This window comes from Gekko japonicus, unplaced genomic scaffold (assembly GCF_001447785.1).
Source record: "Gekko japonicus isolate JY-2015 unplaced genomic scaffold, Gekko_japonicus_V1.1 scaffold772, whole genome shotgun sequence".
In the NCBI taxonomy this organism is placed as follows: Eukaryota; Metazoa; Chordata; class Lepidosauria; order Squamata; family Gekkonidae; genus Gekko; species Gekko japonicus.
The window spans coordinates 346840-359627 of record NW_015177031.1 but is presented as its reverse complement, the minus strand read 5'-3'; the positions used below and the strand labels follow the sequence as shown (position 1 = coordinate 359627).

Below are 12788 nucleotides of genomic sequence, written 5' to 3'. Positions count from 1 at the left end.
CTTTAAATAAGTCGGGGGGAACTGACATCACAAAATAAAAAATAAAATAAAAAAATTAAAACTCACTTTTGCAGCGTTTGTAGTTTGCTTGCCTACGCAGGGAAGCAAGCTGCGCTTGGGGAAGGGGTGGCTGTGGGGAGTCCCCCAGGTGGCCCAGAGAGTTGGGGGGCTGGGGGATTCCTCAAAATGCCCCACTGTAGCTACGGGCCTGCTCCTTGATTCTGTGAAAATGTTCCACTCTTCTAGATGTAGGCTTTTACCACAGTTCCTGTGTGAGGTCCTCAAAGCCCTTCTAACACCAGGAACACACTAGTGTCCAGGGACTCTGAATAAAGGGGATTCAGTATCTTGTCCTTTGGTCTGTGTTTGGAAGTAACGATTTCTGTTTCAAGGGACTGGGCCATACAGATCATCTGTTCCCCATACGTATGGAGGTCTTCCGTGGGAGAGACTGGGGAGGGCTCGCCCACCTTCTAGTCTGTACTTGGTTCAACGTAGTGTCGGATCCATTCGATTTGATAGCAGCATCCTCTCCCCTCACAGCAGGTACAGGAGAGCAAGACCTACATGAAACCGTCGCTGAAGGCGAATATGAGGAAACCTGATGAGAGTAGGAATATAAATTTGCATCCCTGGAATGAGCAGAGTTGTCACTCCAGTCTTCCAGATAACCTGGAGACATCATGTACGGGTGCAACGACCAACCCATAGACGGTTGAGACCATGGAACTATTGTCATTTGCTCTAGTTCAGAGTCACGTGGGACTTGATTCACTGGTAAGCCTGCTTCTACGTCCCCATCAGAGATTGAAACTAGAGGGAATCTTGGACCCAGGGACAGAGTCCTAGGATTCTCCTGAAGAGTTGGAGTAGGCTCAGGAATGTGGACAGGAGCGTGTTGTTGAGACGCAATTTGAATTTGTCCTTATCCTTGGACTTGGTCTTCACCCTCACAGCTGGTAGCTTGAATGGGGGGCAATGAGCCAAAGAGGAACATGACCCAGACTGGACCAATTGTGACCTGAATCCAGGAGGTGGAGCTGCCTGCGTCAATTCCGCGGATGCAGCAATGGACAATATTTCCACGACCAACTTGGATGAGGGGCTCCAATGCTTTGAGTTTTGATGCCCTATCCCCCCGAACTTTGAGTTTTGATGCCCTATCCCCTCGAACTTTGGGGGTGAAGTGTTGGCAGGCCTTACATGTGGGGATGTTGTGCCCTTCAGCCAAACAAAACAGACATAGGTCATGTTTGCTGGTTTGGGTCATCTTCACCCCACAAAGGGTGCATTTTTTTGAAAAGGGCTTTCTGAGCCAAGGTACAAACTCAGAACAACCCCAGCAAACTGGGGAAGCAATTCCTTACCAATGTGAAAGACTGGAGACTCCAAAAAGACAACCTTCTCCTTCAGCAGCCAAAGAGGAACTGAGGGTGGGTGTGCTGCTGTGTGGAGCACATGGTCCCTGGGCAGGAACACATTCCTGGCTCTGGCGTGCAGCAACCCTGGAGGCTTTTATCTGTAAGAACCTCTCCAACATGCACAGTCCCCACTTGGGACTGCACAAGTCGATGATGAACACCAGTAGATGCAAAAGCACTATAGCAGGGGTGGCCAAACTGCGACTCAGGAGCCGCATGTGGCTCTTTCACACATACTGTGCAGCTCCCTGCAGGGCAGCTGGGGAAGTGAAGAGGAGGCATGCCTCCCCAATCAGTCTTCCCTTCCCCAGCCAGTGCTCTCCTCCCTGAGTAGGCTTCAGTTGGGGGGAACAGAGAAAGCAACCAACTTTAAATGTGTTCTCAAAGCCGCTGCCTTGGAGAAGGCATTTCTCTTTAAATCCTTTCTCCAAACCAAACTAGTCAAGGGGGGGGGGCTTGGAGGACGCATTTAAAGTTAAAGCTGCGTTCTTTTCACCTCTCCCTCCCATCTATTTGATTTTTTCTTATCTTTCTCTCCTCCATCCCCATCTAACTTTAAGTGTGTTCTCCAGGCCCTGACCCACTGCCACACCGACCAGCTGTCTTGGCTTGGAGAAGGTATTTGTCTCTTTAAATCCCTTCTCCAAGCCGGCATGGTAGTGGGGGCTTGGAGAACACATTTAAATATAAAGGCATTCTCCAAGCCCCTGCCGCACAGCTCCACCTGCTGGCTTGGAGAAGGCATCTGTCTCTCTCTTCTCCCAGCTGGCTGGCATGGGGGGGGGGGGGTGTAGAACACATTTAAAATTGCTTTCTTTCCACTTCTCTCTTCCTCAGTCCCTCCCCATTTATTTGCTTTCTTTCTGCTTCTTCCTTTTCACATATTTCTGTTTCTCTCTTCTTTCCACCTCCCTTCCATCCTTCCTCCCCCACTCTCCCCATCTATTTGTTTTGTTTCTTTCTTTCTCTTCCTCCCCCATCTATTTGCTTTTTCTCTTTTCCCCTTCCTTCCCATCTATTTGCTTTTTCTCTCTTTCAATTCCTTCCTCCCCATCTATTTGCTTTTTCTTTCTTCTGCCTCCCTCCCTCCTCCATCTATTTATGTTGTTTCTTTCTTTCTACCTCTTTAATTCTTCTTTCCACCTCTTTCTCTCTTAGACAAATAAATATAAATATCATTAGCAAACAAATATCATTGGACAAATAATTATCAATATCTGTTTTTACCCCTTTGGTTTTTATTTTTGGCAGTCTCATTTATTGTTAATAAAAAGCAACTTTGCATATTTTCCCATAAAAACATGTGTAATATTTGTTCATGTCTTGTGGCTCTCAAACATCCAATGTTTATTCTCTGTGGCTCTTACGTTAAGCAAGTTTTGCCACCCCTGCACTATAGGGTGCATTCGGCCCACGTGGAATTTCTGACAATTTAAAAAGCTGCCTGGAGGTTCCCCTATAAGTCCACCACAATACTGAATCTAACCAGATGGACAAAGCACCACCACACTATTTTTCTTAAATAGTTTTTTTTATTCATTATGGAAGAACCCCCCCACTAGTATTTACATAGTGCAAAAAGCTGTTATTACTCAAAAAAAGGTATGATCGAACAATTATCCTTCATAAAAGTAAAGGGAGACAGGCAATCTCTTTATGGTACAATTCATAATGATTTTCTATTTTAAATTTAAGTTTTGTTACTACAAACATAAAGGTATCAAAGATTAACAGACATTACTTTATTACAGTCTCTTCTTAAAAATGATACACTAACCACATATGAACATTAATTGGGCTGTGCCAGTTCCATTGAACTTTTCTTTAAATTGTTAATTGATTTAAGTAGCCATTTTCTTACTATTTCTGTGTGCTAGGACTGGGTAGAAAGCTGTACAATTTCCATGTATGGCTGTTACTTTTTAAAAAGCTATATATTGAATTAGTGATTAAAATCTGGTAAATTGACTTAAATATCTTGATTAGTTGGCACAACTTCAAAAATTAAAAAAAACTCCAAAACACTGTGACAATTTCAGCAAACAGCAGCTTCTCCAAACAATACTTTTTGCCCACATGCTACTAAAATTTAACAACTGTCCAGTTAAAAACTGGACTCAAAAACACTGTGTACATACATCCTCCCAAAGAACATCCCAAGTTTTCTCCCGTGTGTCGTGTTCAGAATTCATACAAGGGCATTAAGCCAAAGGATATCTTCTTTTTTCCTTTTTAAAAACAGTGGTCAAATACAACAAATCACTGATCCAAGCTTTCAATCTGTTAAATACACTAAAATTTATAACAGGGGAGGGGAAACAGATTCCACAGGGTTCATTGGCCATCTTGAAGTCACACTGTAATTTTGTAAAAGCCTATAGATGCCACTCTCTTGTCTGACTATCCAAAGCCTTTGTGCTTCAGGCCTACTTTGTGTTTCTGCTTTCCATGGAAAAAATTATACAAAATACAAGAGATTTATAAATACTTTCCTAACCACTCACCTCAAGCAATTAATTTTAATGATCACCTAACGTGTTGTCCCATCTTTCTCCCACAGCCCCCTACTTCCAACATTACCTCTAATAAAGTTCACTAAACAGGGTATTTAAGAATAAATATTTGCTGAACTTGTCCTAAAAATTGTACCCAGTTAACGACAGCAGAAACAGCCTTCTTTCAGTGTGGAAGAACTTAACTGTCTGTGCCAGTATAGAAATTGTACTACATAACACACAAAACTACCTTGGCATTTAAGATAACAAAAGAAATGGAACTTAGACACTATTAGAGGAGACAATACATATACGTACACACACACCCCTCACTGCACAAAACTGGAAAATGTTTCTTAATATGGAATATAAACAAACATTCTCCGCACATACATGCATGAAATCTCATTTATTCCCAACTGGTGAGCTGTGGCTACTTACCAGAATGGAGGATAGCTTCGTTGACTAATGTCCTGTTTACCCCAAAGAGATTTGCTGCAACTTGGGGTGGGAATGAGGGTTCCAAGTAACAAACTGTGTAGTAACAGACTTCTCTTACAGACCTTGGAACCTTTTATTAGTCAATAACCAACAAGCTGGCTGTACTATTCTTTCCTTTATGTAACTGCTGAGCATCTTAACACAATCTAGGTTCAGATTGTATTTTAAAAGTACCAAATTAAGTAACAGGTGTTTGAGTTATTAGCTTCCAAAAAGGCAGTGAGCGGGGGGAAGAGACTAATTTGTAAACGCCCAGACAGAGCAACAGGATGTACACAGTCATTTCAAAACTCAAGACTTCTTCCTGCTCAGCGTGTGCCCAAGAACTATTTAACACACTTGGGGTTTTTTCTGCTACATTTCCCCACATTTTGTGATGGTATCAAGCTCTATAAGACACTGTGTCTGATTTCCCCCCCTGTACAATATAAAAAGCTAGTTTTGGAAATGCTTAAAACGTTTGGTCCCAAATAGTTAGGTGAACAGGAGGACTAAGTGTGATTTTTTTTTCTTACTGGAAGTTCCAAACTTTATAAAGTGTGTGGTTTTGCACTACTAATGAATAAAAAAACAACAACCCCACATTCACCATATTAAAGTTCATGCAGCTTACCAGGGGTACTTGCATTGATGCTTATTACAGAGCCAAGCTGGAAAACTCAAAGCATGCAGAAACTAGATCTTCCATTCTCAGTACGTTAATATTAAGAGCAGCATAAAGAAGCCTGAAGTGTCTTCCCCTTAAATTAATGAAGACACCCCCCCCCTCACTGAATCACTTCTACCTCTTAACATTTTGAAAATCTGTTTCTTTGGAGTGTGCAATGCAACAGAATGGAAGAGTCCACACTCTTAAGAACCAAAAAATTCTTACAGATGATCCCAAAGCAAGACATGGTCAGGCCTGATCATGCTAACACACAACTGCCCCCCCCCAATTCTTCTTTTCCCCACTTCTAAACTTAGCCACCGCATCTACTTCACTGTCTGCTGAAGAGTCAGGATCCAATTCTTCAACTTTGTTTTCATATTTACATACCATTTATGAAAATGCATTCACATTCCTGAGGTAAGTAAAGAACAGATATTGGCTGAATGAAGAAAAAAATCTCCCTAAAGTTGCTGTGGTGATTGGGTCCCCTCACTGTGGTCCTTGCTGACAGAGTGACAATATTAAAAGTAGTCAATATCTTTCCCAGAATGCCTTACCAAATGGGCTTTAAGCAGGTTACAAACAACATCTCAAGAGTGTTACTTCTCAAGCACATAAATATTCTCAGAGGCCAGTGGAAAACCCTGTAATGATGTAGAAGCACATCAGCTAGTCATTTTTCTAACTGTTCTGTAAGCAAGATCAGTCTGCTAACAGACATACTTATCCCTGCCTGCCAACAAGTTTGTTCTGTTCTGGTACATTATGATATAGGGCAAAACACTTCCAAGATATGATATAAATGACAAAGCGAATATCGGTCACTGTTGCCAGGCTTAAGTTAATAGTCTGAGAATTTTGCATAACGGTAATTTGTAAAGTAGTATTCTTGAACACAAAAAACATAGCTAAATGGTTTACCTATTGACAGTTCCCACACACATCCTCCTTTCTGGGAGACAGAGATATTCCTTGAACACACATACACTGTAGGTTCATAATGGAAAAAGTAGTAAAGACAGCTACAAAAAAATACTTATGTTGTGAATTAAATATGCATATTATACATGACACAGTGCAAAACGCTGAGATGAAGCACGCAAAGCCATGGCTGCAAATCCTTACAACAGTTAAATTTTTAAAATATTAGTTTCCTGAGTTTGTGCTTGTGTTTTATGGTATATAGTTAGAGTCAGTACGCTTGGTATCCAAAGACCCGCAGGTGGCAGGCTTCTGCTGGGATTTACACGTCTGTTTATCCGTCGTCCATTCTTCACTGTCGATGACCGAGTCGACTTGCTCGGGGGTTTCTAGTTCTTCCTCCTCACTTTGCTCGACATTATCATCCTCTGCACTACTGAGGCTCTTCCCAAGCTGGAGTGTTTCCATAGTCCGTTGGGTCTCAGAGACCCAAGATTCAATTCTGCTGTTGAGCTGGACTTCCTCAGATATAGGTTCATGAGCATAGTCATCTTCGTCCTCCTCTTCCTCATCCTCTTCTTCCTCAAGCATTCCTGGGACAAGAGTACTGGTTGTACTGGTCATAGAGGAGTTCAAAATATCCCTGCAACTGCCGTCCAAGGACCCCGTGTCTGTGCTCTGCTGAGAGGCCCATTCCAGATCGTCTGGCTTCACCTCCTCTTTCCCACCCAGTCCTTTCCCATGAATCATGACTGAGGCAATCCCGACTGTGGCTAGAGAGAGCTGTTTATTAGCAGTTGTTGCCATGGTGGAATTTGCCTCTGCCTCTGCCACCACCACCGCAGGGTTGCCAGGTTTTTCTGGAGCAGTGACCTTACAACAGGCCTCTCTTTCATTCTCAGAGGTTTCTAAGCCATCAGATGTTTCCACCATGTTCCTCCAATTGGTTTCTGCCAGGATCAAAATTTGAGAAGGTGACGTTCAGAATGAATGTAATTTTAAAAGAGGTTCTCAAACACACACACAAACCTGGGGGGTGGGCTTGAGCAAGCTGCCTACAGTGTACTCCCCCCCCCCCTTGCTACCTCTCACATTCCACACCTCAATCAATTAAATGCAGACTTAAGAGTCTGGCAATAGTGGCTCTCCTTCTCCCGGCTGCTCGTTCTTTCAAAAAGGGCCCTGCAAGCAGGTAGTGAGAAGCAGCAGCAGCAGCAGCTCCAGGAGTCAGTGGAGTCCCCTCCTGCGGCATGGGCAGGAGACCAAAGATGCCAACCCTCAACACTGGCCCTGAACCACATCACTTCCTTCCGTGATCAGACAGAGAGGTTACATAGCATATGAGACAGCTGTCTGAACTGAATTACATGGCATGGGGAGGAAGAAAACAACTTCCGTGAAGAAATATGCTCACCATACTCCTTTTCATTCACTTCTGAGATGGGCTCAGAAATAACACTGCAGAACGAAATGGCGCTTGCTGCGGAAGGGTTCCGAGAATGGCCCATGTGGTGGGGCACTTTCTTAATGTTCTTCAAGGCCTCCTCCTGCTCTTGCTCCATGGCTGCAACCATGTCTCGGTAGGCCTGCCTGGCCTCTTCCGTTAGTGACACTAATTTGTTGAAGAGGTTCTAGAAGACAAAGAGATCCATGATGTGATTAAGAATTACTCAAAACGTACTTCAAATCCTGACTATGTGTTAAGGGGCCAAGGGGCCACGAAATTTGAGATAACTCACTTGCCCTTGACCCCCTTTTCCCATCCTGCAACAAAATACTACATCACAATAGACTGTGAGAAGATAATAGCAATGGCAGCAGCCCATTCTGATAGACAGAGATCCACAAGGATCATGAACTGAGCTCAGGGGAGGAACAGCACACTGAAGAAGGACAGCACGGCAGAAGATGCAAAGAGCGTAGAACAACTCTGTGTATGATTTTTAGGGATGAAGAACTGAATAATACTGAATGAGCAAAATTCATTCCAGTTCTGCACCACTCAAGTGATTAAAACAGTGATAGAATGAAAGCAAAGGAACTTATTTTAATCTGAATTTGACCAGTGAAACTTGGGAAGCAGAATCCTTGCACACGGTTAGATGAAGAGTCCTTCTTGTTAAATAAATTGCCATCATATACATTAACACTTGTCATGTGAGAGAATTGCAGAGAACTCCAGGGGTGTCAAACATCTAAACATTATTTAGATTTAAATGAAAATTAACGTTACTGACTCTTGTAACTAGCATTCAATTATATTGGGTTAGACCCAAAGAAGAAGAGATTGGATTTATACCCCACCCTTCACTCAGAGAGGCTAACAATCTCCTTTCCTTCCCCTCCCCACAACCCTGTGAGGTAGGTGGAGCTGAGATCTCTTTTGAGGACTACTCTTGAGAGAGAAGCTCTGAGAGAACGTGACTGACCCAAGGTCACCAGCAGCTGCATATGGAGGAGTGGGGATTCAAACCCTGTTCTCCCAGATTATAATCCGCACTCTTAACCAGGAGCAAAAGGAAAATAGCTTTTTAGCACAGCTCATATAAGCTCTTGCTTGAAAGTTCACACCAGGGGTGTCAAACATCTGTCCCATGGCTCTCTTTTCTCCCCCCTCCCCTGCCTCTGTGTGTCCAGCCTCTGAGTAGAGAGAGCAGACGGCTGAGCTGCCAAACATCCCTCATCTTCGCTGGCTTCTCCTGTGCCCACGTGGGTCTGCTAGAGTTCTTTATTCACTAAAGTTTGCTGAGGGAGGGGGCTTGGCTGCAAATGTTGTGCTTCCGGGTGGAGGCTTTTCTCTTGTGTTCATTGAGCTAAGGAGCCAGCTGGGTCTATCCCTGGCACCTCCAGTTAAAAGGACCGGGCTGCGGCTTATTATGAGAAAGACTTCAAACTGAGACCCTGGAGAACCACTACCACTCTGAATAGACCCGGGGGGGCGCTTGCAATGCCCAGCCATTTCATGTTTCCCCCTGGGTCCTAGGCTCAGAGTACTGACCATGAGAGCAGGCTGGGGAAGGGGTTTGCTCCCCACTCCAGGCAGTATGGGGGCATTAGCCCAGTGCTGCACTGCATCTTTAATTGTGTTTGTCTATGTCCTTTTATCTCCACTACCTGGTATTACATTTTATGACAAACATGGCCTGGCCCGACAAAGTCCCATTTATGTAAGATCCAGCCCTATGTATCCCTCTATTGTAGTTTGTATGATGACATTCGGGAAGCCTATCTAGAAAATATTCTTAAGAATGATGCCAAGCAATCCGATGACAGAAGGTTGTATCGTTTATTGGCTTCACAAAATATAGCGGTTATTGAAGCGGTTGCCAGGTTCTGTAACTGCCTTATAATGAGGAAGCTGTGTGTCAAATCCATGAACTGAATGGCGACTGTATGATTATGATCTATGCCAATAAAGGTTTTGAACTTGAACTTGAAGATCCAGCTGAGTTCAACACCCCTGGTTCACACAATGCTGTAACAGTCATCACTCTATAGCAGTTTTGCATGTCTGAAGAACATGACTCAACAGAATCTCACTTTTTTGCTCAAGTGTAAAACCACTTTTCCACACACAGAGGACACTTTCCATGTATGCCAAGTCATCTTGGGGTCTAATCCATTTTTAGAACAAAAAAGAGATAGCCATTGAATATTGGATGTGGATATTCAGGTGCTTAAGGACAGGTAATAATTTTGGTGACTTGTTATTAGGCAGCTGCCTCTGCAAACTTATTCCCTTCTTGCAAAATATATGTAAAAAGCCTTGTCTTGCAATTTTGGATTGTCGTGCCACTGCTCCTTTGAGTGCAGGAACCTTCCCTTAAGCTCCTGGTCCTTGTTTATTGAGGCTTTGACAGGCACTGATGCATTCTTGTGACGTTCTGCTATGTCACATAGACAGACAAGCCACTTCCTTCCATGAGTTTAGGGAAGGTTTTAAGACTGTTTTGTTCTGAGCAGCCTTCAGGGATGCCAGCTGTTCTGTGGAAGTGGTTCTATTTGGGCTTAGTAACTGGAGCAGTAAGTGTCAAATACTGGATCTCTGTTTTAGGAGCTGGAATTTTTTTTAATTAAAAAAATACAATCCTATACTTCAAAAGAATATCTACTGTAGTGCAAGGCAAAGACTGGAGTGGGTGGGGAAGTGTATGCTAAATTTTTGAAGAGGGGTAAGTGAGATGAGCCATTTTAAAAACAGACTATAAGCATCAAATGTTATTTCAGCTGGACTGTGTTTCTCCTGTTGCTATTGTGTGACTGCTTTTAAACACGTTGTAAGCTGCTGTGGGCCCCTTTTTGGGAACTTATGTGGGGCAGAAATTCTTTAAACGGATAAGCAGAGGAGGACATGTTCTCAGACATGATCAAAAGTGGTACCGAAGCTCTGAAAGACCAAAAATTGTTAACATGGGATGCTCTTACCTCAGCACCAGTGTAATTGAAGATTCCCACCACACTCACTGGAACTAGCTTGTTCACACAGCGGCCGAGAGCTTTACGCCCAAGAGCAAAGACAAAAGGGATTTCCTGCTCCCGAGCCATAGCTATTACATTATACAGGGCTTCATCCAGTCCACCTGGGTGCATGCCAAAGAAAAGAAGGGAAGGAGACGAAGCTTGAAACACTCACAGCTAACCAAAGTTTGCTAAATTTTAAATTTTCCCTCAAATTACACAAGTCAAACTAATCATTTCTTACGTAACAGAACAGAAATTGTGTGTATGTAGTCCATACAATACAGTACCAACTAGGAAGCTCTTCACAGATTATGCCTTTTAACACCTTTTTTAAAAAAGTAAACACACATGTCTTAAAATCCATGTTATTAGGAAGCTGGGATCAGATTCGGATCCATATCAAGTGTACCCTCTGTAACAAACCCAGATTTCTTGATGTATAATGGATTAAATTGCCTAGGAGGCATCCCCCATACAAAACAGAATCAAAATCCATAATTCAAACAAACCATCTAAATGTCCAGTTAGCACAGGAACAGGAAATTAAAAAAAATACTCTGCTGGTTTTAAGATGCTGTGTGCATAAAACAAAATTACAAACCAGTTATTTTAACTTTCACTGGTAGCTCCCTCTCTCTGGAATGCTTTGCTGGGAGGTGAGGGAACTCACTTCACTTTCTGCATTATGGGAGTTTGCAAGACTATTTTGTTTTAAGCAGCTTTTGAGTAAGCCAGTTGTTCTATGGAAGTGGAGGGTACCCTCTGCATAAGTTCTCGTTTCGATTATTAACTGCAATAAGTGTTTCATAGTGGAACCTCATTTGGAGGGGGGCTGGATTATTTTGTGATTTTAAAAATGTATTACACAAGCAATCAGAAAAGGAGTGAATATAATTTTTTAAAACTATAAATGAACCAATTTGTTATCACCAGATCAAGGTTCTCACAGCACACAGCATTCTACACACATGTCCTTGTATGCTGTTTGATACAAGGACAGGATCAAGATTGCTACCTAACCCAACTAGACACATCCTCATCAGGGCACATGTGACAAGGGTCATGCTGCAAATTTAATACCTTTTGATTGGATTTTTTCACAGTTGGGAGAAATGATGACACACTTGATCTTGTTGAGCTTCATATGTTTAGTCACCTCTCGCAGACCCATCACAAGCCTCCTCTTTGCCTTTGCTCTCATGGGGTCTTTTTGGTAAATGTGTTCTTGGAAGCTGACAAGCTCTTGCAACAGGAGAGTCACACACTCATCTATTTCTTTACTTAGGACTTGATTACAGTACCTGTCCATTTGGAGAAAGCACACAGTAAAGCACACTGCAACCAAGCTCAAGGGCTCTTACTAACTTCTGTACAGGAGTTGGGGTTTTTTTTTTTTTGGGGGGGGGCCTTAATATTCTGAAGGTACCTTGGCACCTTTACTCTGTAAGAAAATGAAAAGCTCATATTAAAGTGCTCTGGCACTTTAAGTGTACTGAATAGCCACTATAAATTATGGTATGTTAACTAGCCGAGTAACTGGGAAGCAAGTGCTCAGCGCCTCCTAGAGAAATGAAAAGACATTCAAGCCAATTCCTCCCTCCCACCTCCACCAAAAAAAGATGAGAACACCAGATGTTTGCCTGATGTTGTGGTAGCATCAGGCTAGCATCCCTGAAATAAAGCGACATGTTCTAGAATGCATCAAGCACAGGCACACACACTTCACAGAAGCAGAAAATATGCCACAACCAGTGTTTCCTCTAAGCTGAGTTAGTGTGAGCTAGCTCACAGTTTTTTAGCCTCCAGCTCACACATTTTTGTCTTAACTCAGAAAGGAGGGCTCCAGAGCAAACTAATTTATGGAGTAGCCAAATTGCTCACTCACCACTTTAATGCCAGAAGCTCACAAAGTAGAATTTTTGCTCACAAGACCCCACAGCTTAGAGGGAACATTGGCCACAACAGAAAGCAAGTTTCCCAATTGGTCAGACTGGCCTGTGACCTTATTTGTGCTCTCTTATAGCATGTGGTACATTGATAGTTCCTGTAATGCTGTTTTTTGTAAAGAAATATTACTATACCACATTCCCCACTCCCCATCTTCCTCCAAAGAGTATACTTGGTGATTCTTTCATCTAATCTATCCTTACAACAAACATTGTGATGTAAGTGAGGCACACAGTGAGTGAGTGAGGGAGGGAAGGGATAATTGTTCTGCAGGGACCTTAATAAAAATGAACCTACTCTCCCTTCTGTGGCATGCTACGCTCAGCACTGACAGAGCTGATATGTAGCACTGGGGTGTGTGTAACCCCTCCCTACCATCACGGATGGCCC

The 12788-nt window shown here is 42.9% G+C and overlaps 1 protein-coding gene across 3 annotated transcripts in view; it reads right to left on the bottom strand.

The window, feature by feature from the left end:
• Nucleotides 1-3221: 3221 nt before the first annotated feature.
• Nucleotides 3222-12788, bottom strand: part of SECISBP2L (SECIS binding protein 2-like) — a 58137-nt gene continuing 48570 nt past the window's right edge. For all 3 annotated transcript variants that reach the window (XM_015427937.1, XM_015427939.1, XM_015427938.1), the window contains 4 exons: nucleotides 11532-11752; nucleotides 10416-10570; nucleotides 7405-7621; nucleotides 3222-6940 (listed from right to left, as the gene is read on the bottom strand). In XM_015427937.1, coding sequence (XP_015283423.1) covers nucleotides 6243-6940; nucleotides 7405-7621; nucleotides 10416-10570; nucleotides 11532-11752 — 1291 coding nt within the window. In that variant the 3' untranslated portion in view covers nucleotides 3222-6242. The remainder of the gene's footprint in view (nucleotides 6941-7404; nucleotides 7622-10415; nucleotides 10571-11531; nucleotides 11753-12788) is intronic.